At 41.6% G+C, this 27,504-nt stretch overlaps 2 protein-coding genes and 1 pseudogene across 3 annotated transcripts in view; all 3 read left to right on the plus strand.

Moving 5' to 3' along the window:
* The first annotated feature begins 8,658 nt into the window (after nucleotides 1-8,658).
* Nucleotides 8,659-11,310, plus strand: LOC121688915 (annotated as a pseudogene).
* An 824-nt stretch (nucleotides 11,311-12,134) lies between these two features.
* Nucleotides 12,135-16,563, plus strand: LOC121688916 (patched domain-containing protein 3-like). The gene is made up of 4 exons (XM_042068829.1): nucleotides 12,135-12,854; nucleotides 13,061-13,182; nucleotides 13,627-13,772; nucleotides 14,915-16,563. The coding sequence occupies exons 1-4, from the start codon at nucleotides 12,135-12,137 to the stop codon at nucleotides 16,561-16,563; spliced, it is 2,637 nt and encodes an 878-aa protein (XP_041924763.1).
* A 2,564-nt stretch (nucleotides 16,564-19,127) lies between these two features.
* gpr158a (G protein-coupled receptor 158a) overlaps nucleotides 19,128-27,504 on the plus strand; it is an 83,256-nt gene continuing 74,879 nt past the window's right edge. For both annotated transcript variants that reach the window (XM_042068200.1, XM_042068201.1), the window contains exon 1: nucleotides 19,128-20,487. In XM_042068200.1, the coding sequence (XP_041924134.1) occupies nucleotides 19,625-20,487 (863 nt within the window). In that variant the 5' untranslated portion in view covers nucleotides 19,128-19,624. The remainder of the gene's footprint in view (nucleotides 20,488-27,504) is intronic.

Raw genomic sequence — 27,504 nt, forward strand, 5'->3', positions numbered from 1 at the left:
AGAGCTGCCAGCCAACTGGTGCCGATGCTATATTCTAGACGGCGATGGCATCATTCCCTATGCCATGCCTTGTAATCCATGTTGTTTACCGGTATTTTAGTAGTTAACACATTGTGATATTCCATAACGGGTAATTTATGTACTTGGAATTACACTTTTGATGTTCTGACGGTACTTTTTTATGGTGATTAGAAGGCTGCAAGTGTTCTTCTCCAACTACTGATGCTAAAGGAAGTCAAGGTGAAAAAACTGCTTGGTTTTTCCTACAGATTACATTAGATATCAGGTTTACTAATTTTGAGTAAACCTATCAATGCATCACATTCATATGTGCTCTGTTCAATGCAACATCTGGCACAGATACAAGAAAACATTAAATAGAAAATATGTGAAAATGGTATCAAATCTGTAGCTACATTCTAATACGACTGTTACACTGTCACACTTGTGCACATTGTGTGGCACAAGGCAAATTTTGACTGATATGTAGCACATATTTAATGGTATGGCTTGCAGCACATTCTTTGAGTGGCATTGTTTTTGTTGCATTAGATACTACATTCATATCACATAAATCCTTTCAATTCAAACATATGGTTGAACATTTGATAAAATTAACATTTATAGACAAATCATTTATCTACATCATAACACAGACACATTCATTTTAAAATTCTGCTTTTTGTCTACAAAGCTTTAAATGGCTTAGCACCCCAATATCTCTGTGATCTTTTAGACTTAGACTAAAACCTAGACTAAAACCTAGACTTCTTCGATCATCTTCCCAGTGTCTTCTTTGTGTTCCTTCTGCTTTTCTTAAATCTAAAGGTGACAGAGCTTTCTCTGTCTATGCTCCCCAGCTCTGGAATAGCCTTCCTGATGATGTCAAATCCTGCCCCACTATCAGTAGCTTTAAATCCAACCTAAATACCTACCTCTTCTCCCTAGCTTTTAACACTCCCTGACCCCTTCACCTCTCCCCCAAATTTTCTTTTTTTCCCCTCTGTTATTTTAACTCCTTGTTACTGGAGTACCGTCACTACAGTTGAGTATGCGCTATGACTGCAATACTGGCTCTTTGGCGTTGCGGTCACAGGTTTAGTGCCCCGGAGACCCGGGTTTAAGACCGGATGGGGTCACTGCTCTCTCCCTTCGCTACACACGGCATTGTCATTCTGTGTATTATACCGCCATTATAAAATAGTCAACATCAGTGGAGATTATTTCTCTTTATGTTACAAAAAGCTCTTTCTTCACCACTACCGTCAGTGGAAATCACCACTCTCACACAATTAAAGATAGGATAACATCCAGTTGAAATACAGTGCTCTTTGATTTAATTATAATTGTTAGTTGGAGACATGTTAGAGAGGAGATGTCTTTATAGCAGCAGTGGGTCCATGGATATTACTGGTAAGGAGCAGATGCCTCATTTGACAGATTTGCCATAAATTACTCTGCTACTATAATCTTCTAATGCTTTTGAGAGCATGTACAGCAAAAAGAAAAAATGTAAAAGATCAGATTTGCTTTTCTGGTGCTCTTATTTTTCCATGGGTTCTTTTTAAACAGTACATTTAAACTTTATAAAAACTAAACAAGTGAGGTAGTAAAACTGTAGTTTTTTCCCACATAGAGAGCAGATCATATTCAATTTATTATAGCCACAAATCAATGAACCGGAAAAAAAAATCTCTCACATGACATACATTTAAGCTCAAGTTATTCAGTTATCAGTAATGAGGCGAATCAGTTCTTGATAGGAGGTTAAAGGAAAATTCCGGTTTTTAGCACTTTAAGGCCCTTTTCTGGTTTGTTTTGGATGAACTAGAGTGGTGGACACCGAAATTTTGACGATTGGTCCTGTCTCGACTTTTCTGACTCGTTTTGAATCGCCTTTGACTTCTCAGGGTGGCTGGCAATGGGCATACTGTAGTAGGCTACTCAAACATGTCCTAAAACAACCCTTAACGTTCGTTTTCAAAACTGTGCAACTCACCGAGTGGTTAGTGGTGGTTAGTGGCAGTTGGTTTTATTCTCTAGACCAGGGGTGTCAAACTCATACAGGCAGTGGGCCGGATTTGTTGGAATGAGACCTCACGGGGGCCGTCATTGCCGTGGTCATTTTCATTTCTCTGCATTGGTATTAGAGTGTTGTTTGATGATATACTCCTTTACTACACCCACTCATGAGCAAACAAGTACAAATTATTTATAGTATAGTATAAGTATAGATACTCTTTTGATCCCTTTGAGGTAAATTTGGTCTCTGCATTTATCCCAATCCGTGAATTAGTGAAACACACTCAGCACACAGTGAACACACAGTGAGGTGAAGCACACACTAATCCCGGCGCAGTGAGCTGCCTGCAACAACAGCAGTGCTTGGGGAGCAGTGAGGGGTTAGGTGTCTTGCTCAAGGGCACTTCAGCCGCTTTCTACTGGTCGGGGTTCAAACCGGCAACCCTCCGGTCACAAGTCCGAAGCGCTAACCAGTAAACCACGGCTGCCCACAACATTTACTTGTTATATCCTGCTCTTTCTCTCTTAAAACACCCAATTTCCATGTCATTTTTGAGGATGATTTGTAGTGCTAGGTTTAATCAATTTATCACAGAAATTGCTTATTACAAATGGTGAATGTGAATATCTTTTCTTTCTAATTTTCCCTTCCCACCCAAAACTTCTTGGGGGCCGTATGAAACCTGCTGGCGGGCCTGATCTGGCCCCTGGGCCTTATGTTTGACACCCCTGCTCTAGACTTTCAAACCAAATACACCCATAGAGCTGTTGGTAACGTTTTATAGTAAGATGTGTTAACTAACCATATGCAAGGTATTAATAAATGGTTTGTTAGTTATTTACTATCATTAGATAACATTAGTACATTACTTACAGTAGTTTATAGATCACTTATAAACATATTACAAATGCTTAATTAACCATTTACAAGGCACTACTAAATGGTTTGTTAAAGGAGACCTAAAGTGTGTTGAAACATAATAATAATAATAATAATAATAATAAGCTTTATTTGTATAGCACCTTTCATACACAAATTGCAGCTCAAATTGCTTTACATTTGGAGCATGTAACACAATAATAGTCAGTCAGTCATTATCAATCACTTTCACTTTTCTTCATTGCTGTGGCCGTTTATGATCCAATCAGCAACATATCAGAAATATAGAAAATAACATGTAACACAGTTGTTACAGAAGAGTCAGTCATTCCCCTTTGTTGCTGTAGCCGTTTATGATCCAATCAGCAACATATCAGAAATACTATTATACTACTATGGATATATAAAAGCTTTGCTGACAAAATGCCTAGGCTAACAAATGCTTAGGCCCCGTTGATGCGGACTCCAAGCAGCCAGCCTTAGCTTGTTCTTAGCATATGTTGCCACAGTTGCCATATGGCGTGCTTGTGGGGGGTAACCCTTTACCTGTGCAACTGTGGCAAGGAAAAATTCCTATATTCCAGGAAGAAACCTTGAGCAGAACCTGACTTAATTGGAGGAGCCCATCTGCTTCTGGCTGGCTGCGCCCTCCAATGGCAGCAGATGTAGAATAATCTGAAAAAGTAGTCTACAGGATAAGATGAGTTAACTAAAGGCTTTCCTATACAGGTATGTTTTCAGATCTTTTTTTAAAAATATTTACTGAACTCGCCTGCTTGATGTACAGAGGCAGGGTGTTCTATAGTTTTGGGGCATAAAGGATAAAAGCAGCTTCTCCACTTTGCTTGTGGAGCACTTTGGGTACAATTAAAAGATTAGAATTGGATGATCTAAGTTTCCTTTGTGGTTGATAAGATATTAAAAGCTCAGAGATATATGAAGGTGCTATGCCATTCAGAGCTTTGTAAGTAATTAACATAACCTTAAAATCAATTCTATAGGAAACAGGGAGCCAGTGCAGTTCAGCCAACACAAGGGTGATGTGTTCTCTCTTCTTGGTCTTAGTTAAAAGTGTCAGACACCAAACAGGACGAGGACCACAAAAGAGTCACGTTCAAAAGTTTATTTAAGGGTTGGGGGTTTCAGGGGTTCCGGGGGGGGTACAGGAGTTCCAAGAGTCTGCGTGTGTGTGTTCCCCCAGTAGCCGAACAGCGATGGCAGGAGCTGGATGATCCGGGAAGTCCTGGGGGAAACACACACACAACAGCAATTGAAACGAAGCAGCAGTACAGTCAAGGACTAGGCGGTATTCGTAGAAGAGGGACGGAAGGCAGGTCAAGATTACCGGGGCTGGAGAACACAGAAGTAGTCGAGCGGGTCCGGGATCACAGGCAAAGAGTCAGAGGCGTTTTCAAAAACAGGCAGGTAACTGGTGCTGGTTGCAGACGATCTGACAAGTGTGGACTGAAAAGCAAGGCTTTATATAGAGGGCATGATGAGTGGTGAATGCAGTGCAGCTGGTAGGTAACGAGGGTGAGGCAGAGCAGAGCAGGAACAGGTGGAGGTCATCAGACTTCAATCAACACGTGTTACCAGGCAGAGAGAGAGCTCATGACAAAAAGTCTAGCCACAGAGTTCTGTATGAGTGCTAATTTCTTTAGATGTTTTTTGGGAAGACCAGTGAAAAGTGCATTGCAGTAGTCTAACCTGCTAGTGATAAAGGCATGAATTAGTTTTTCTGCATCTTGTTGAGTTAAAAAGGGCCGCACTTCGGCAATGTTTCTCAGGTGGAAATAGGCTGTCTGAGTAACTTTACTGATATGGGGCTTAAAACTTAACTCTGCATCTAAGATGACACCGAGGCTTGTTACTTTTGGTTTGACCTGGTGCGCCAAGTTCCCCAGATTACTAAGAACAATGTCTCGCTTTGGTTTTGGTCCAACCAAAAGTGCCTCTGGTTTGTCATCATTTAGTTTCAGTTTTTTTTGCTCATCCACTGATTAATGGAGGTTAGGCATGCAGTGAGGGAGCAAAGGCCATCTGGGTTAGTTGGCTCCACAGCAATATACAATTGGGTATCATCTGCGTAGCTGTGGAAGTTAACATTATGCTGACTTGATGATGTTTCCCAATGGAAGCATATATACGGAAAAGAGCAGGGGACCAAGGCAGCTCCCCTGGGCCACACCAAAAGTCATGTTTTACAGACACATGATCTCCTAGACTGATATAAAAATCTCTGCCAGTAATGTAGGTTTGAAACATTATCAGAAAGACCCACCCACTTCGCAAGGCGGTGAATTAGGATGCTATGATCAATGGTGTCAAATGGTGAGTCAGTAGCCAGTCTAAGATCATTGACTATTTTTACTAGAGCCGTTTCTGTGCTGTGATTTGATCTAAAACCTTATTGGAATTTTTCAAGGATACTATTTTCGTTGAGGAAGGTATTTAACTGATTACAAACGACTTTTTCAAGTACTTTGCACAGGAACGGTAGGTTTGATACAGGCCTGTAGTTGCTCAGATTAGTATGGTCAAGATTTGACTTTTTAAGTAAAGGTTTCACAACAGCGGTTTTAAAAGCAGTTGGAAATATACCTGTTTCTAATGAGGTATTTATTATCTTGAGAATAAAGGGAGCTAAGCTATCATATACATTTTTGAGGAATCTAGTGGGGATTGGATCCAAAGCACATGTTGAGGAGCCGGTTTGAGTTATAATTTTACTAAGCTCAGATTCAGTAATACCGAGTGTGAACGTATGTCTCATAGCTCATCTCGGCTTGTCCCCTGCACTCAGAAATTGCACTCAGAAATCTGGCGCTAGTTAGCCGATGCTACCAACAGTTTTTCGATGGGGGTGCCTCGGGCATCGGCCTAGCCATGCAAATAAATCACTGTTTTACACCATTTACGAGGCTCAAAGTAGCTCCATACTTCATTGGTAGACTTCCGAGGGCCTTGACATTTAAAACGAGACATTGAGAACTGCACTGGTAGTTTATTTACGAGACGATTTATACAGACAGTACCTTCAGGAAGTTTACTGTTCGCCACCATCTTGAATTTAGTCACGATAAGTCGAGCGACGAGTACGAATGAACAGGTATGATAAGGGATCAGATTCCAAAAATAATTCCGTGGAAATGCATGTTATCATACCTGTCATACCCGAGGCACCCCCATCGAAAAACTGTTGGTATTCGCATTGTCATCGGCTAACCAGCGCCAGATTTCTGAGTGCAGGGGACAAGCCGAGATGAGCTATGAGACATACGTTCACACTCGGTATCATGTTTCAACACACTTTAAGTCAATATCACACAGGAATTCTTTAAGTCTTTACTATCATAACATTAATAAAATAGTAGTTTATAAGTCACTCAATACACATTATATACATAACATAATGGTAAGCCTTGAGTAAATATAGATACCAAAATCCCCATAAAATCTTATATACATATAGTTCATCATTTAGAAAGATCATAATAAATGGTGTATGAGAGAGTAACTAACATATGTATGTTGTTTTGCAGCCCCCTAATCTAAAGTGAGTAGGCCTATTATTTATACTTTACTTTAGCTTTCAGTCCTGGCTCAGCAGATGCATTTGTCCTAAGCAATTTAGAAAATTGATATATCAGATGAGATTTGAACCCGGCTCTACACTCTGGGGGCATGTTAACTTTACCACATCTTTATGAAATAGCTTCTTTTTTTTTAAAGTAACTAAAATGGAGATACCATCTACCTTAATAAATGTTGAGGTTTGAGTCACCAGATATGCTCTCACTAGCACTAGTCACTTAGCATTCCTTTATCATGTATAATATATATCATTTGGCCATGTGTTGTCACAGTATCAATTGTTTCAGTATAGTTCTTTCTCTCTGTGTATGTTGTATCATGTCTGTTGATGTCTGTCTTGATAGTCTATTGATAGTGTTTGATTTTCCTGGACTAGAGTTGTGATGGCTCAACTTGCTCTCTTGGGTCTGCTGTTAATGAGCAGTAGAAAAATGTCCATGCTCCTCCTTTCCATCTGTCCATGGCCATAAAAGAGCATGGGTATGTTTGTGGCCTGGATAACATTGAAATTGTTCTAAAAATAACTGTATTGACTGTATTTTCAGATGTCATGGCTGTTGAGATAGGATTCAGACTCACTCTGTCTTTCTTTCTTTCTTTCTTTCTTTCTTTCTACATATCTCCCATGTGAGCAGAAGATCCATTTCTAACATTGCATCTGGGATATCAGTGACCCTGTGGTGGACTTCTGTGAAATGTGATATGAATGTGTGTGTGTGTGTGTGTGTGTGTGAGAGAGAGAGAGAGAGAGAGAGAGAGAGAGAGTGTGTGTGTGTGGGTGGGTGGGTGTGTGCTATATGCTTCAGGTGCCCATCCAACCATGCAGTGGAATAGGGAATAAGAAGACTTTTTGCCCTGAGAGCCACATACAGAGCTCCCACACTAAATGTAACACACAGCTAGATACTTTAATATACTGTATTCACTGTATATACTGTATATATATAAAAAAAAACTTTGACAACTCCCATATGACCACTACACTAGCTATGCTAGTGGCGGTCATAAAATTAATAAATCTTGAGCAAAATGTTATCTTAATATTAGGAAATTACAAAATGTGACAAAACATACTGTTGGGGGGGTTCAGATTCAGACATTTGGAGCGCACATTCAACCTGTCATGACCACTTGAAGGTATAAGTGCACACAAATGATAAACCTAGAAAAAAAAGAAAGAAAAAAACTCACAGTGGCTTCTCCTGATTTTTATAGGAAAAGGCTAGCCTGACGTAGTCATACTCAATTCTAGTCAGAATATGAGTCTGATACTGCTCCATTGGGACGTAATTATGGGGCGTGTTTCAACCGATACGGGGGGGGGGGGGGGGGGGGGGAATGCCTCTGCACTCAATTGGATAGACCTAACCAATCAGAGCAACAAAATAGCTTACCGTGAGGTGTAGGAAGAAAACACACGAACCATCCTTCTTCTCCTATATCCCCTCCGTTTTTGAAAATAATTCTGTTGAACAGTGATATGCTACAAACATGTTAAAACAGCTGGGAAAAGCTGTCGCAAATCCCTTAAACAGGTGGTCAATCAGAGATTTCAAACGAACGAGGGAACATGTCGCAATGCAACAGCGCTGTTTTCCCTTGATGAAATTGAAACCACGAGTTTTCCCACATCTCAACTTTGGCCAAAGTTTTCAGTAATAATCGTTTTCAGTGATACAACCTCATTAAATAATATGAATTTTCCATATGGGGTCTTAAAAGCCATGTATCCTTCTAGCCACAGCGTTTTTGTTTCAAACATAAGCCTAATCAAAGCGTGCTCAGATGATGTGATAGACCAGGCGCTGTTGCTCACCTGTCCATCATCATAAAGCCTGATTTGATTGGTCCGCCTGATATAGGGCGAGCATACTTCCACCATAATGGAACAATGCCAGACCGAACTTCCCAACCTCAAATGTTGTGGGCGGGACTAAGTTCGGAATGGCACCCAGGCTAGGAAAAGGCTCTATACCATGATATCACATGATGCAATGATAACATTTTACTGTTAAACTACCTTGAACTTTATTGCAACTCTGAAAATGTTTCCTGAATATGTCAACGTGGGAACTGAAAGTAAAACATCAAGTAACATGTTTTATCCCATTGTGATGGAACCCATCATAAATGAAACCATGCATAACATAAACTTACAACAAATGTCTTTGCTTTTTTTAGGAATTGGTGTTGATGACATGTTCATAATGGTCTCAAACTGGCAGCAGACCAACGTCAAAGACCCCGTTGAAAAGGGCATAGCGGACACCTACAAAGAGGCAGCAATGTCCATCACCATAACCACCCTAACGGACATCATTGGCCTCTACATTGGCCTCATGAATGATTTCCCTTCAGTCCGCTCGTTCTGTCTCTACACGAGCACCGTCGTTTTATTGTGCTACATCTACAATATGGGCTTTTCTGGCACTTAATGGCAGGAGGGAAAGCAGTAACCGACATTGACTGACATGCAGGAAGATTCCTGATAAGATGCCCCCTGGCAGGTCTGAATGGTATAGGATCTGTTGTGTAGAGGGAGACTATGATATGGAAACAGGAACAGAAAAAGAACATCCTGTGAAGTTCTTCTTCAAGGCACTCTATGGCCCTTGTCTGACAAACAAATAGACTAAAATATTTGTCATTCTGCTCTACATGGGATATTTAGCAGCAGGGATATATGGTTGCACACAAATTCAACAGGGTATCGATCTAAGAAATTTAGCAGATGATAATTCGTTTGTGATTGACTATTATGATAATGAGGATAAATACTTTTCCTCTTATGGTCCAAATGTTATGGTGGTGGTCAAAGAGGAATTCCCTTACTGGAATGAGAGCAAGAGGTCAGAACTTAAATTTTGCATGGATAGGTTGAATAATCTTAGTTTTGTTATTTCTTTATGTCGTGGCTCAAGTCTTATGACAAGTATGCAAAAGAGAAGAGATTCAGCCTGGATGATCAAAGGGTTTTCATGTCAAATTTGTCCTCCTTCTTCAGTCTCAACCCTGAGTTTAGACAGGACGCCAACATCAACAGTAATAAAATGCAGGCCTCTAGGTTTTTTATACAAACAGTGAATGTTGTTGATGCGGAGAAAAAGATAAGTATATATACTTTTTTGATCCCGTGAGGGAAATTTGGTCTCTGCATTTAACCCAATCGGTGAATTAGTGAAACACAAACAGCACACAGTGAACACACAGTGAGGTGAAGCACACACTAATCCCGGCGCAGTGAGCTGCCTGCTACAACAGCGGCGCTCGGGGAGCAGTGAGGGGTTAGGTGCCTTGCTCAAGGGCACTTCAGCCATGGCCCACTGGTCGGGGCTCGAACCGGCAACCCTCCGGTTACAAGTCCAGAGTGCTAACCAGTGGGCCACGGCTGCCCAAATGTACAATGTACAATTGTGCACAGAGGCTGAGCTATTTGTGTACCATCCCGTATTTATCTACTATGATGAATTTAATGTGATAGTAATTGGTACCATCCTGAGCATTGGGATCAAAGCTGCAGTCATGTTAGCCATCCTACTTATCCCAAACCCAGTCTGCACAGTCTGGGTGACCCTCTCTATTGGTTCAGTCATCACCGGGGTAACAGGTTTCATGGCATTATGGGATGTTAACCTTGATTCCATATCTATGATCACTCTGGTAATATTTCACTGTTGACTTCTCTGCTCACATCTCCTACGCGTTTGTCTCCAGCAAGAAGCACACAGCTGATGAGAAAGCCATAGAAACACTGTCTGTCTTGGGGTATCCTGTGGTACAAGGTGCTTTTTCTACCATCATTGGAATGTTGGTTTTCTCCTCTTCAAAAAGTTACATCTTTAGAACCTTTTTTAAAATCATGTTCCTGGTCATGCTTCTCGGATTAGTCCATGGGTTGGTTTTCATCCTGGTGTTTCTGACACTGTTTGTGTCATTCCAACCATGGTAAAAAAGATCCAGGAGTAAATGTTCCTGAGATTTCTCCAGTACAAGGTCTTCCATTTAAAAGGCCTACATGTACCATTGAGGCCAATAAGGGTATATATGAAAACCATGTATTTATGAATAATGATAACCAATATGTAAACCGTGCAATCATGACAAACCAAACCCAAATTTTTATGCTAAATAAACACAAGTCTCAGAGGGTCTGGTCTCAAGACCCTGACTATCCATAATGCATTGCTTATGTTATGGCATTGCAACACTTGTCTGTGTGACATGATAACAAACCTTCAGTTTCACACTGATTTTATGAATATGTATACATAGTTTGTTTTATGGGTTCACAATCAAATCTTACTCTCGAAATCACTGTACAGTATATTGTGTTTTACATGTTTTAGCAGTATTAGATAATTACAGTTGCTGCCATTAAGTCTTTGTAGTGTTCTATGAGAGTCTGTGAAAATAAATAAAATAGTCAAAACAACATTCATTTAGAAAGAGCAAGTGACAAGACATGTCATGGTCACAAACTGTCCTGAAATGCATCATAAATGGTGCTTCTTCTCACCAAAAATGAAAGGTTTTCTTTTTAATCACACTGGTCTTTTGGGACAGATGATACCTGTCTGGAAGTTGATGGGACAGCTCAACCTGACCTGCATGAAAGATTTCTTTACCAAGTAGCCAGAATTTACAAGGTTAACTGTTCTTTTTTGATCTGATCAAAGTGACTGTATGTATATGTACGGTAATCAGTGCAAATTCCTTATGACGTTGGTTCCTGCTCATATTTGTAAATTCTCCCTCTTCTGATAACTTCAGGCTGTTTCATCAGGTATGACGGGGACACAGAAATGCTGGCTTGACCCACTTAAAAATAAGCCATGGCCTGACCCATATTAAATAGTCCTTACTTACCACTATAGTATCTGCAATTCATCTGGTGCTATGTTAACAGAGAAACTTTCCTACTCAACATTTCTTTGCCTTTTATTGGTCTTCCTCATTATGCAAGATCATGTGTGCTCAATTCTGTGGATATAGAACAGTTTTGTCAGTTAATCTATATGTATTATACTGTTCTGAATACAACAGATTTGTTTTGAGTTTAACGGTGTATGGTAAACACAACTGCTGAAAAGAATCATGTCACGTTAGGTTGGCCCCAAAGTCACCAGCACGTGTTCCTGATAGTGCAGGTATGTGGTGTATTGAAATCCTCAACAACACCAGCCTGAGGCACAGCAGCTGATAAAGTTCAGCACCGCAGAACTGCACCTGACCCAACAAACTCAATATTTGCCCATTGTAGCCTCTTTTTCCAATGTGCCTAATCAAAGCCTTTCATACATACAATTTCAGTATGCTTTCATTTTCTTTTTTCACTCCTCTGCTATGGAAAATGGGACACAGCAATATCAAAATGTGTAAATAAACATTGTTTGACATCAGGGAAATCTGAATAAAATCTCTGTGTTTTCATACTGAGTAACGTATTAAGTCTTATCCCTCTCCTGGTTCGTGTTCATTTTCCTGATTCATTTTCTGTATGGTGATAAAGAACTGGTGGGAGGACCAAGGGGACATGTTGGGACACATAAATAAAACACCAACCGTAAATGCTCAACTATGCCTTACATGAAAGCGTTAAGGACACATGGAATGACACTTTCCAGACTTTTGAGACAACATGACACCGGGCTATCGAACAGACTGTGTCCAGAAACCTCTTGCTTTACTGTTTGAAAAGCTTGGGTATCTGGTTGGAGCGCACCCCGTTTGTTTCATGATCATTCCTTTGCTTGTCTCAGCCTGTCTTGGAGGAGGATTTTACTTTCTGGAGGACCATGAGGACAACGACATCGAACGGCAATTCACACCCACTAGTGGATGGTCAAAGGAGGCCAGGAGATTTGTCAGAGACAACTTTCCACATGACGACTCCATGTTCTCTGTCCAGAGGCTGTACACTGAGGGGAATTATGCGTCAGTCATCTTATCATCAATAAACGACAGCAACATATTTACAGAGGCCGCATTTCAAGATATCATTCATCTGGACAGCAAAGTGAAAAATATCTCTGTGTCTTCAAATGACAGGCATTTCAGATATGAAAACCTGTGTGCCAAAATGAAAGACAAGTGTATACCAAATGTCATATTAAACATCATTGATTATGACCCCCAGAAAATTGAGCATGCGAAGATCAATTTTCCACTGCATGAACTTAAAGGCAGACCGGAATTTCTTGGGTTTACAGTTGGGGGAGTGAACCTATCAGAGGGCCTGATTCAGAGTGCCCAGGCTGTAAGACTGTTCTACTTCTTAGAAGATGTTGGAAACTCTAATTTGTGGCTGAAGCAGTTCCAAAGGTTAATGCTATCTGAACACAGCTATAGTGAAATTAAGGTATGGGATTTTAGTGAAGTTGGAATGGAATTAATTAATTATTTACTAGAGTAATCAATATTCAATACTTAAAGTTATTGAATCATGCAGATTTCAAATGAGCTTCCTTATCAGAGAATTTCTGATCAGAAGGAAAGTCCAACCAGAACATTTTATTTCATATTACTCATATTACAAGTATTTCATCAGTGTTTCTTTTTCCATAGGTGTCTCTATTCACTTCCTTGTCCAGGCAAGAGGAGTTTGAAAAGCACACACCAGATGGCATACCTCTGTTTTCCATCACTTATTCACTAGTCATCTCCTTCTCTGTCATCTCCTGCTTAAGGTGAGAAAACAGTGTGATTGTTTCTATCCCAGACTATCACAAATCCAAAGTGAGAATAGATTTCACCAGTGTAATTTTCCAGCACGGTTGAAAGGTCAAGTAATTATAATGCTGCATAATACTCTTCACATTTCCATTTTCATGTGACCCATTTTCTTCCCTGGAACAACAACCGGGGTGGATAGTGTGACATTTATGTTAATTAGTAATGACACAGTTCTTTATAAAGGAGTCCATATAGATGGATAAAGTAGCGATGCCATTCACACATATATCTGCATACATGATTCAAGGTCAGAGGAAATTATTCAGTGACCGTGGAATAGCTTGTATCACGTTCTGTGACGTATCCATGCGTCATAGAAACAAGGTACATTTGCTATGCAGCTGCACAAAATGCATCATACTTATTTTTTCCCACCTGTGTTACGTGTTTTGTTGCAGATTTGACAATGTGAGGAATAAGGTGTGGGTGGCCTTTGTTGGGGTGCTCTCTGCTGGACTGGCCGTGATCTCCAGTTTCGGCCTCATGCTCTACATCGGGGTCCCCTTCGTCATAACCGTTGTTAATGCTCCTTTCCTCATACTGGGTAAGACGTTTGACATTTGCAATAGTTTCCATTTATCACTTCTCCAACCTGTGTGCAAACACTGAAGACTGCCACTTTAATATCAATAGTTAAGACAAATAATGTTTTTGGATTACCTTGAACGAATTTAAAACAAGCAGCTATTGTTAGTAATGAGAGTAACATACTGAATTTAGGGGGCAGCCGTGGCCTACTGGTTAGCGCTTCAGACTTGTAACCGGAGGGTTGCCGGTTTGAACCCCGACCAGTAGGCACGGCTGAAGTGCCCTTGAGCAAGGCACCTAACCCCTCACTGCTCCCCGAGCGCCGCTGTTGTTGCAGACGCCGGGGTTAATGTGTGCTTCTCCTCACTGTGTGCTGAGTGTGTTTCACTAACTCACGGATTGGGAAAAATCCTTACGGGATCAAAAGAGTATATATACTTATACTTATACTTGTACTTGAATTTAATACAATTCAGAATCACAGTGGATCTTTAATGTCATTCTTTGTCACATTTCCTGACTTTCTATGTATAACTGTACACGCAAGACAATGTTAAAAAGGAACATCCTATTCTGTGTTTTGCAGAACACTTTAAAGAAGCTGTCTTCTTATGAAGTCTTTGAAGTTTGGACTGAAGTCAAAAACATTCTCATGCTTCTAATTTCAAATTTTGACTGGAGCCTGTTAATCGCTTTTGGCTTTATGGTTGGCTGATAATGCTAAAGTCTTTATTCAATTTATGCAAATTATTTTCACTCACTTGCTAGTGTGAGAAAGACAGGCTGTCAATAAATTTAGGCATTAGTTCAGCAATCCTTTTACTCCTAGAATGAAGTGTATATAAAATGATGCTCCCGGAGATCATGTGCCAATCAAATCATATGGTAAAGTTATAAGAAATGCACAAAGTAGAACAAACTGACATAGAATTCCATAGGTCACAGGAGCTACTGAATAGAGAAAAGTAAAACCTTTTTTGTTTGGTTTTCTTATCAGAGCCAAAGGTGATGGAGCTGGAATCCACACTTCACAGTGTACAATATTTGAACCAACCACCATTTGAACGTATTCCCTCAGTGTCGGATAATTGTTTCAGATATTTCACATTTACAATAAAATATAAATAATAAAAATCCTCTCTCATTTCTATTTTGTAGGGATTGGTGTTGATGACATGTTCATAATGGTCTCAAACTGGCAACAGACCAACGTCAAAGATCCCGTTGAGAAGCGCATGGCGGACACCTACAAAGAAGCAGCCATGTCCATCACCATAACCACTGTGACGGACATCCTTGGCTTCTACATCGGCCTCATGACAGACTTTCCATCCGTCCAGTACTTTTGCCTGTACACCAGCACCGCCATCTTTCTGTGCTACATCTACAACATCACCTTCTTCGGAGCCTTCTTGGCTCTCAACGGCAGGAGAGAACGCAGAAATGGCCACTGGCTGACCTGTGTGCAGATCCCGAGTGAGATGCCCGAGGACAGCTCCAGGTGTTACTCTCTCTGCTGCGTGGGGGGTCACTACAATGCCAAACAGGGCTCTGAGAGGGAGCAGCCCATCAACAGCTTCTTCAAGAGGCACTATGGCCCCTTCCTGACCAAACGGTGGTCAAAATTAGGAGTAGTGCTGCTCTATGTGGGTTATGCGACCCTGGCTGTCTACGGCTGCTTCCAGCTTCAGGAAGGAATCAACATGAGCAATCTGGCTGCAGATGACTCCTATGTGAACGAGTACTACGCAGACGAGAGGAGGTACTTTTCCAGGTATGGACCAACCGTCATGGTGACGGTGGGAGGGGAGTACCCATACTGGGAGGAGAAGGACCGGGCGGCCCTGAGGTCCTGTGTGAACAGGTTCACAGAGTTGAGCTTCGTCAGTGAGGATGTCCGCATGTCGTGGCTCGACATCTACGAGGAGTTTTCCTGGCTCATGCACTTCAGCTTGAACAACCAGACTATCTTCATGTCCAACCTGTCAACGTTTTTCTCCTTTGCACCCGAGCTCAGCCTCGATGTGAACATAACAGATGGGAAGATCTATGCCTCACGCTTCTTCGTCCAGACAGTGGACATTACCAATGCTACAATGGAGATCAAGATGTTTAACGAGCTCAGGGAGATGGCTAAAAAGTGCACCGTCGCAGACATATTGGTTTTCCATCCTGCGTTCATCTTCTATGACCAGTATGACATCTTGGAAAGTAGTACTATCCAGAGCATCGGGTTTACAGCTGTAGTGATGCTCATGGTGTCTCTTGTCCTGATCCCAAACCCAGTGTGCTCTCTCTGGGTGACCCTCTCCATTGGTTCAGTCATCACCGGGGTGACAGGCTTCATGGCATTATGGGATGTCAACCTGGACACCATATCTATGATAATCCTGGTTGTGTGCGTCGGCTTCACCGTGGACTTCTCTGCTCACATCTCCTATGCGTTTGTGTCCAGTGAGAAACCGTCGGCCGATGAGAAAGCCATTGACGCAGTCTTTCACCTGGGCTATCCTGTTTTACAAGGGGCCCTATCCACCATAATAGGGGTGATCGCTTTGGCCACTTCAAAGAACTACATTTACCGGACCCTTTTCAAGATAATGTTCCTAGTCATGGTTCTTGGGTTGGTTCATGGCCTGATGTTTATTCCCGTGTTCTTGACCATGTTTTCTTTCAACTACAATAACAAAGACAAGAAATCTTATGATTTTGAGTATAATGTTAAATTAGACCAGAAGGCCATCATTTATGAGAATAAAGTATTTGAGACAGAAAATAAGCAATGCGTGTACACAATAAGCACATAACAAATTTATCAGGAATATCTCTCCTTACTGCCTACAGCACACATTCTTGGAATATTTAAGTGTTTCATATGGTGTAGAAAAATCAGTGTATGGTATGCATTGTGTCACTACATATTACAGTGGATAACTTTCCTGTATTCTTATTGATATGTAATGTAGTGTTGACGAGAGTATAATTAAGCAAAACTGAAATGTCTGTAAATACTTCACAAAAATGTTTATGACTGATGACCTCTACTGTATGTGTCTTAATAAAGGGTTATCTGTCTAATCCTTGTAGAGATAAACATGTTACAATGGGGCTTGTTCTCTGATTGTCATTCCTGCAGATTTCTGTCAGTTAGGGCTAAATCACTCCTGACTAGAGTAGAGAGCCTCTGGTTGATGGGCAGTGCCTTGAGAGTGGTGGGCTTACTTGGGCCCATCACAGCTGCCTGTGAGTGATCGGCCAGCCGACCTGTCACCCCCCCGTCACGCCTGTCTTCCCCTGGCCTCTACCGCGAAGCCGAGGAGTCGTGCCCACAAGCTGTGACTCCATGCCTAATACTGTGTATGTGACTGTGTGTAAGTATTTGTGGAACCATGCATAAATATGAGTGTGGTTCTCTTTGTGTATGTGTGTGTGAGAGAGAGAGAGAAAGAGAGAGAGAGATAGAGAAAGAGAGAGAGAGAGAGAGTGAAAGAGAAAAAAAAGAAGAAAACTATTCAGCCAGTTCATGCCTGAGGTTCATGTACTGTAGATCGCTTTGCTCCTCTGAGTTGTTTTGCGTGTTGTAAGTAAATAAGGGAAGCTGCCATTTTGTTGTACTTTTTGGTCCTACCTCAACCTCAGTTGTGATTTGTGACATATAAACCTTCATTTTCATGCCAGGGAGGCCATTTCTGGTGGCATGTTTACATGGTAAACACAGTTAAACTGCTTTGCTCAAAATGTCTCCTGATTCCTAAACACTGATTCTGAGCATATTTGTGTTCTCTGTGCATGTATTTGTTCTGTTGCATAAAGCAAGTGCTCGGATATTGCACTTCTTTAGGTAATGTTTCGTGAAACAGAGGGATAATAGGCAACATTAAATGGTTTCCTGCAGGCCTCATCGCTCTTTATTTATGAGGTTTATGAGATGGAGACTGTGATCACAGTCCATTCCCTATGAGCTGACCCCAAGCATACACCAGGCACAGGAAAACATCGGAGGGAGCTTGCACTTGCACTACAACTGCAATTGTGATCTTATGGATAACATGATTTGTTTCCCCTTAACAAATTCATTACTTATGACTATGGAATGTCACAGATAAACCCAAATGTTTTAGTTAATTTTGAGACCAGCAGCCGGTTGTATCAGTTGAACATAAATTCCATCTTAGCTTAGCTCCACATTTAATTCTATCACTCCACTTGTGGGTTGAGGACATTTTGTTAAGTACAATGCGCTGATTGTAGCGTGGAGCTTATGTTCAAATTCATAAAAAAGAGAAAGAAAAACAGTCCCACAGGTCTTTATGCCACATTTCAAAACAAAGTAATGTTGTTGCTATGCAATTTTAATAAATGTTTATTAATACTGAGTGAGCTTAATTTAAAAAATGTACCAGGACCCCTTATTTCAAACATTCCTTCATAAATGCAACATTTGGGGAGAAATTGAATCAGATGTGCTTCTTGTTGCATTGCTTACATATGGAAACCAATTGATTAAGCTGTCATGATGGGATGAGTCATTGCACCATGATTCACAACTTTCAATGGGCTCTGCGCTGAGCCCTACCACGCGTCCTATTTCTCTAATCGCTCCGTTTTGTTCGTGTTTACTGCGTTTTTTAGGGTTTTCAATTGCTCGTACACGGCGTGTCAGCCCACGCCAGTTCCTTATGTGGGAGAAATATGTAGTTCATATTGTGCCAGTCTTGCAACTAGGCGTGTGCGGTAAACGATGCGATGAGTGCGGGCGTCTCATGTAAAAGATCAGACAGAATACATGTTCGTGCACAATAAACGCCTTATGCCATGATCACTTACGAAATATGAACTTTTCTGTCGCCTGAAGGCTGTAGTAGGCTATATAGACACAAAAATAGCATTGCTATTGAAATTCTGTTATAATAGAATGAGCGCCACGCTGTTTAAAGGCATGTGTCATCATACTTGCGAATGGTTGGCTACTTCCATGTGGCCTCTTATCTTTTCAGTGATTTACCATTTCTAAATAGTATACTTATATTTGCTCCTAATCCATTACTGATTGTGTAGGTAATAAAACATAATCTGAATAGTTAAATAGAAATGACGCTGAAACGTGGGCTGAATCATAAATCATCGTCATAAATCACTGGGTTTCCCCCTCTTTCTCTGTTTTATCGCCAGAAAGCAGGATTCCGTGCGTATGTGTCTCCGTGGGTGTTTTTCTGCAGGCTTTGCCGTCAGAACTGGACAGCTCTCTCGCGACTCCACCTAACCCGCCTCTGTTGCGATGAGTGACAGGAGCAGCGACCATACGCGGATCAAGGGTCCTTTAAGAACCCTATAAGATAATGAAGGAGACGAGATTGGAAAGCAAATGGTCTCTGACGTTCTTGCGCCTAACCGCCGCTTGTTATGGACAGAAGAGGGCGGAGTGTGTTTTGTCACCCCCAAGTGTGAAGCTCTGACTCCGCTCTGATTCGGATAATTGAGATTTTCACCCCCCTTCCCCTTTCTAATTTTGTCTGTTGTCTGTCGCACATCGCCGTGAAAGAATACCAAGAACCATCAGGTCGCCTTCTTCCTCAGAACGGATTGGTTTGCCATCAAATAGGATCTGACATAACAGTGCAACGTACTCAAACAAGGTAAATGCAACAGCCGTTATAAGAAAAGAAAACAGGAAAGACTGCACTCCTGGGATTTCAGACAGCCTTGAATTTAAGATTCACGGGCGGGCTGGTGAAAAGCTTCAACATCTACAGGTGACAATGTGTTGTTGATTGAGAAACGACTGGCTCCCTTGCGTGCATCCTCGCTCATCTGGTGAGCCTAAACCGAGTAGCACAATATCAGTGGACATAAGTCTTAAGGGTGGCTATGGCTATACTTCGCCTGTCATTACTCTTGCAAGTAGGATTTGTCATTGGATCAAATTATAGGCATGGGGAGTGGAACGCGGATCGAGAAAGAGACATCCGAGCGAGGCAGACTATCTACAGCAACCAGCGAGCGCATCTCCGTAAGGCTCACCCGTTCAAAACTGTCACGGAGCGCCCTCTGATTGACCAGAAAACAGATGAACCTTTACCGCGGGTGGTCAACGCGTTTCTGCACACAGGGGACTCCTCCACCTTAAAGCTTGTGAACTGCTCACATAGGTATGAGCTTGGTGCCCACTCCACCAGGTCCACGCACGAGTCCATGCACACAGTTTTGGACACGGTGATGCATGCAACCAACTTCTTGAACATGGTCTTACAGACCAACAGGTCGCGAGAGCAAAGTCTCGGTCAAGACACAGAGTGGTATTATGCTTTGATAAGGAGCGTTCTGGAGGGGGACTCAAAGATTCACCGAGCCGTGGTTACGTTCAATACCGACTCCACTGTCCCTGGGCCCGCAGTCTTCCTGCAGGCGACGAGGGAGGACGGTGAAATAGTCCTCAAGGATCTCTCAGGCTCCGCAGAGCATCTCGTGAGGAATAAAACGCCTGAAACCCAATGGTTTCATGGTGTTAAAGCCAAGAAGAAGAGCCACTTCCACAAACGGATTCTGACTCAAGATATCGAGTCGTTGGACGCCTCTGTTCGCAGAGGCGAGAGTTTTGTTTCTGACAGATCTCATATTAAATGGTCGGCGCCCTACCTAGAGTGCCAGAACGGTAATTTTATTCCGCGATGGCTCCTGACCCTATCCACAGGGTTCTATGGGTTCAAGGAACACTCGGCCCTCGACTTCAGGTAAGCGCTGTATGACCTAAAGCTATTGATGCCGAGCTAATTGTTTGCCTTCGATGGCCTGATGATCCACACTCCACTGGTTACCCATTGTTGACTTCGCTGAACATCTTTGCCTGTTTCATTCACTGCCTGTCATATTTGAGTGTGCATTCACCAGAGGCTTAAGTTGTATAGCCCATTGTCTGTACGTTTAAGACCAGTCGCGTACTTGCGACAGAGCCATAACAGATAAGTTGTGCCGTGTTGCTCGTGTAAAACAGTGATTTACCCCACACCATACCTGATGTTTACCCGCCGTCAGCTTGCGCAAGTGCAGCTCGTCACAGCTGGAGAGGGGATGCTGCTTCTAAAAATAACTTCCCGCGCTGTTCCATTGCAGCGCGAGAAGCCCCCGCTGATTAATTTTTTGAACTTGTTCACTCCATCACTGCGTGAATGGTAGTCTGGGTATGTCTGTAAGAAGTCCAACTCAGGCTGAACTGAGTGAACGATTGCAAGTGATCGATTAATTGATAGATTCTGCTGAAAACAGGGCTTTATAGCTTTTGCTAAATGTCAAAATGTAATTATTTTATTTATCTGTAACTAGATTTACAGTAGCCTATACGATAGTAATATTGCTGCCTCCTATTACAAAACTTGACTAGGATTAGCGATGGTTAATTCTGTAAAAGTCTGCCATGCATTGGTGTGCAGAGGTATCATCAAAACATCCCTGCAATTTGTTACAAGCCTATCATACAGGTCTGTTATGTCATGTGTCAACAGTGATGTTTTTTGCCAAACCAAGAACCATTTCCATCCAAGGCAAATGCCATATTCATGCCTTCAATGCCTTATTAAGCATATTTATCTCTGCAAGGTCTGCTAGGGCTAACTAGATCTTGGATAATGTTTTCCTCTCTTCTCAGTGATCGTAGACATGTTTCAAATGTTGCAAGGGCAACTTTAGATAATCTAAGTATGCACTTGGTGTGCTATTATTGTTTTGTATTTGTATGTTGCTTTGGACAAAAGCGTAACCGTAACCATAACCATAACCATATTAAATACATAAATATGACAGTTCAAAAGTCTAAAGGTTTTTGGTATAGTAATTCTTGCACACAGCATGATCTTTGTCAGGGTGTTTGTTGTCAGCCTGTGCTTCACCTCTCAACCTGTCTCGTGCTTTGTCTGGAGCTGTTTGAATTCTTGTTTGATTTTTCCCCCCAACTGGTTTTTGGATGTAAACACACACACACACACACACACACACACACCAATACAACCACAAACACAAAGCTGAATTTGTAAAAAAAAAAAACAGGACAAAACAAAAAAAGACTCGCTAATATGCTGCCCTCCAGCAGTGCGTCTCCAGCTCCATCCTAGATAAACTAGCAGTCAATACAAATAATGAATAAATAATGAAAGACATACAGCTGCCTGAGGCCATCTTCATTCCAGCCTGGCAATACTGATGCAGACCCCACCCTCCTCAAGATGGATAGGCTCCTTCCCAAGTGTGACGTCTCAACTGGCTAGTTAAGTCCACCTCAGTGTGTTAGCTGTATCCAGTGCCAACTCATCCATCTCACAGGCACCTGGAGCATACATACAGTACAGTACCTGCAGGGCTATTGTGTAGTAGTTCAAATGGGGCTAGAGAGGGGAACACATGCTCTCATATGATTAAGGGAGCAAAAGGTCACAAGATTCAGTCAGTGGACATTTTGTGTATCTGTCACTAAATAAAGAAAGAGAGAGAGAGAGAGAGGTGGAAAGGAATTTAATCATTGTTGGAGCATGGAAAATCCTGAGGGTTATTGACCTGACTCTCTTGGTGGGAATTGCTGGTGTTTACTGGCCTGGTTACTACTGTCTGCCATGTACCATCTTGAAGCTGACTCACACATAATTGGACTGTTGTGTTGTGTCCCTTGACAACATTCTTGGCTCTGAATGGGTTGTTGTATAAATGGCCATTTTCTGTATAATGTTAATCAGCAGTTAAATTGCCTAAGTATCAGTAAACTTTGTAGTGGTGCAGTCATTTTCTAAGTTTAATGTGCTTAATCTGTGTATCATTTTCTAGATGTTTGAACTTAAGATCTGCTTGGCTTTGCGCACATGTTACTGTAATCCATAAACGTTTTCCATCTATGGTTGGTTAGCAGTATGTCTGTATTTACAGGATAAACTGTATGCTCATTTCTTTGAATATTTTGTATGATCAAATTTAGGCTTATCTTCTAAAATTAGAATGTGCTCTCTGTGTTTGTATATGTATAAGTAGGTATCTAAATGTGCTATATTGTGTATGACATAAAGCAGTATAATATGAATGTGAGAACCCTTGGCCTGCTGGATTCTGGGGTAGCTGGTGCTCCTGCCGTCTGCTTATTACACAGGCCAGAGAGCTCACTGTTCATCTCACACACGCCTCCCCTTCAGCATCCAGCTCTTAGTCCTGTCCTAAGGGAGAAAAATCGTCTGGAAAAATCGGCCAATTAAAACAGAATCCCTGGCCATGGAGGTTTGTTCTCGTAGACGAGCAGGGAGGCGCAAGTGCGCACACAAGAGGGTGTTCGCTCTGACGCTCATTACTGGGAAGAGCTCAGTGAGATGGAGGCTGGGTAGTCCCATCAGACCACACTAGAGGTATCATACCTTCAGAGGCCAGTAGGGATGGATCTTGTTGAATGTTACCTTCACAAGTCTATGGTCCTCTTGCTAGGCCCTGTTTCTCAAAAGCACAGTCCATTTGTATGCCCCCCCTTAACTTTAGACCAAACTAATTCAAACCGGCAAACAGAACATGTAAACGCATTACAGTGCGACTGTACAGCAGCTGCGATAAGATTAAATGTACGTTACATCTTATCCTGTAGTGTCATATCTTGTGTTATTATTATGTGCAATGTGCCATACATAGCCTACCAAGTGTAGCCTGAGTCCGCCTGTCTACGTACTTCCGCTCATTTACATTTCCCTATAGTACTCCGTCTGAAATAGCTCTTGTTCACTTCGCTTACTTCAGCAACTTGTCTCCGAAACAACCAGCGAACAGAGGGCGTTCCTGAGAGCGATTACGTTTAAATTGCAAGCCTATCGTTGTGTCTCCTGTGGTTAACATACCTAGGGCTGTCAATCGATTAAAAAAAATAATCTAATTAATTACATACTCTGTGATTAATTAAATTAATCGCATATATAATTTTTGCTGTGAAAGTATTTTAAATATTTAAATTCAAATTAATCATTGAATAATCAGCATTAGTGACATTAAAGTTCAAAAACTCTTTTATTATTATTTTCACTGTTCAAATAATGGCCATAATAATCTATGATATAACCTAATATGCTGAGCAAATAAATTCAAAAGTGCTTCGGGAAGAAGTTTTTTCACATACAAGGCATTTCAGGCCACAGATATAACCTAGGGGACACAATGAAAATAAATTAACACTCCCCTCAATGTCAACACTTATTTCTTTGCATTGATGTGTGACTATAGAGTTGATGAACTCCGGTTATATGCAAATTCCTTGCTGCAGACATTGCAGAGGACTGTATTTTCAACACTTTATTTTTATCACCATCAGGCCATTTTTTTAAAAGTAAATGTTCCAATCAATGATCCAGGCAGCACGTTTTCTTCTCTCTCCTTCATTTTACAGTCTAATTTTTACTGACTAGAACGGCTCGGGGTCAAAGGTCATACGGAATCGATTAATCTGCACTAATTTTTTTAATCAGTTATTTTTTCTCAAATTAATTAATCGAAATTAATCAGTTATTTTGACAGCCCTAGTCATTACCAAACATTAGTGATTTCAAACTTCAGACAAGCGTCCACCAACCAGGAAATAAACGTTTGCCAATGGATCTAAGCCAGACTCTCTACAGAGTCAGAGAGTCTGGTATCCAGGCTATACCAAGTGCCCGATTGCTTGGAAAACTTGATTTGATTTCATGCTTTTGTGCATATCTTCAGTGAAGCTCCCATATTAAATGTTTTATACTTTATGTATAATAGGCCCAGCCTTTCTGGGTGAGATGGTGAAAGATAGATGTGTCATCTCCCTGTGCTGTGTCTATGAGAGGAAATTTGCTGTCCCATCTCCAGCTTGACTGGGGCTGTTCTGTGGCCACTACATTCAGACCCAGTAGACAGTGAACACCACCCGATTTCATATGTAAAAAGAAGGGTTCATGGAGACAGATAGGGAGAGATGGGAAAAGAGAAAGAGAGATTTTCTTTATACAATATGCAATCTCTTTGCATAATTATAAATGTTTTGAAAGTGCAAAGTGCTCTTTTGTTATTCCAGTGAAGCTCATTTGAATTTGAGCGAGAGAGAGAGAGACACCATTGCCATTTTGATACAAGACTGTCCATTGACCAATGACTGGAGCTAATCATCGTCCATCTTTCAAACACCACTCAGCATTTCTCTATTTGCGGTTTTGTCCTTAACAGTCCCTTTTCATGAGAACATGAACATGGGCCACTGGTGTGTTACATCTCATTATGGACCGCCATGCCAAATCTGGGCAGCTATTTCAAGGAGAAAGAAAGTGAGTGCGACAGAGAGAAAGGATGAAAAGGAGACAGAATCGAAAGGAACAGAAAGTCAGTAAAAGAAGGAGGCAGAGAATGCAGGAGGAAATGTGATGGAAATGCGCTTGTCTGACAAGACAGGCAGAGGCTAATGTGACTCTAGCCTGTGGCGGGATGCCGCCGCCTCTGCCTTGGCACACTCGGGGTCGTTTCATCGAGTTCTGTCACAGGTCATCAAAGCAGACAGGCCGCCAACAGTGACTTTAATGTCATGGCGAGCTCTGATGCCATTGGCTGGCATGGACCCCTCACCCGCTGAGCGTCCATTCCCTTTACCAAACCCCAACCCTGAGTCACTCCTCCTCTCCTCCTCATCACCCCCCGTCCCCAACACACACACACACACACACACACTACAGGCCCCACTGCTCCTATCTACACTGGATGGCTAAGAATCAGATCAGATTGAAGTTTTTCTTTTTATGTTTTATCAGTTGGGGCTGTCATTTCTTTCCATGACTCTTCATGACAAGGTATTTTCAGGTCACTCTGGATATAAACATTGTGTGAAGTTCCAAGGTGAACTTGGTAAAATTGTATCTTTCAGTACCAGTGACAGATGCTGTCTTTACACATATGATGGCTTTTGGTTAAACTTGTCATCGTGCCATAGTGGAACGACAGTTTTCCGGAGCTGAACGGTAGCTAGACAGTTTATCACAATGATTTTGTCCCATTGTTATATGATTTGATGACAGGAAACAGTCAGTTGTAGAAAAAAAGAAGCTCTTCTTCCCAAGGTGTTTTTATGAAAAGCAGCAGGAAATAAAGAAAAGACAGAGAATCTGTGATGCTACAGTATACAAACCTGATAAAAACAAAATAATAAACAGGGACAGTCACAGTCAGATTTTGCCATGGTAACATATTGATGTATCATGCAGAAGTGACATTATGCCTTTAAGTACATGTGATCCTGCATCACTGTTTTGACACAGAGGCCAGAGTGCATTTCATGTGTGCAGTCTCTGTTTGTAAGCACGCTTGTTTGCCCACGTCTCTCTCTCTCTCTGTGTCTGCCCACATTTTTCCGGGGCTGATGAAAAATGAGATTACACTCCGATAAACCTAAAGACATTACTGGATTAAAATCTCAGGCACAGGATCGCCATCCGAGGAGCAGATGGTCTTTGATCGGCATTAATATTACAATCGTCGTTATCACTGGCGCCAGCAACGCGGGTGTTGTCATCAGTGTTACAGTCACGTGCTCTGTTCATCTAATCAGACTTGGTATTTCACGGTAGACCGCTGCCCTTGATGTTGCTTTGATGCACACTTGGCTCTGGATCGCAGCAGAGCAACGGAGGCTTTATGGACATGACTCAGACATGATCTCAGTTTAGACGTCTGCAGTGCTCTCAATGAAAGGACACTTAATTTGAGTACAGCAGTGTGTCCATGTGCCATGTGAGTCTGTATGGACGTTGGACAGTTGGAAGAACAGAACATTTTTAAAACAAAAGGGCACACACACATGTTTGATTTTTTGCCAATGTATCCTTGAAGCTTTTAATTCCAAGTTTTCTTCAATGGGTCTTTTGTTATGGTATGCAAGTGTCCCTCATGATTGTCCTTCCTAATAACCCTAGTTTGGTCTCCTATCTAGAATATCTGAACTCTATCAGAACTTATGGCCCCTTATCAGGTTAGTTTTTAGGACCATTGAAGAATCGAAAACATTTGCAACCATAAATGTTCCTTCAGAATCATTCTAGGAATGCTTTCAAGTGTCGCATTGACTTTGTGTCACACGTCTACGTCTAAGTGTACTACTATAAACAAGTGAATGCATCATAGTTGATACAGTAGATATGAGATATAATCTGGTGTCTGTGCTTGAGTGTTCTTTTGTGTTGTACTGTAATGGAGATGAATGAAGTGGAGAGAAAAGTTTTTGCAGGAGTTTGTCAAGATGTTAAACTGCACCGTTTACAATGCAGCCCTCTCACAGCCTGGCGCTAATGGAGATTTGACCAGCAGAGTTAAGGGGTAGCACAGGGGCGGACCATGTGATGTAGTGGCTTGGCCCTGTGGGAGCTTACCGGAGCATCTGTTCCTGTCTACTCTTACCGTGCCCACAGGATCCTCGGAGCACTGGTCATTCTGCTCCATGGCTGTCCTGAGCTGTGCCTGACCAGACAAATCACCTCCCACTACCCTAGAGAGCTCCAGCCTTCCATCTGTCTTGTTCTGCCTCGGTGCCATTTACTCTTGCTAGTATCAATATCAAACAGACTTCACCATTCAGAGTATTCAAATGCATATCAATGTATATATCAATGCATATAATAATATTCAATGACAACACGCGTAGCGGTGATAATGAATGAGCTACGCTAGATAGGGTCAGAAACTGGCCACAATGCTGTGTGAATAATGATAAGTCATTCTTATTTATGTCTAGTAGT

Source organism: Alosa sapidissima, chromosome 17 (genome assembly GCF_018492685.1).
Source record: "Alosa sapidissima isolate fAloSap1 chromosome 17, fAloSap1.pri, whole genome shotgun sequence".
NCBI classification, from domain to species: Eukaryota; Metazoa; Chordata; class Actinopteri; order Clupeiformes; family Clupeidae; genus Alosa; species Alosa sapidissima.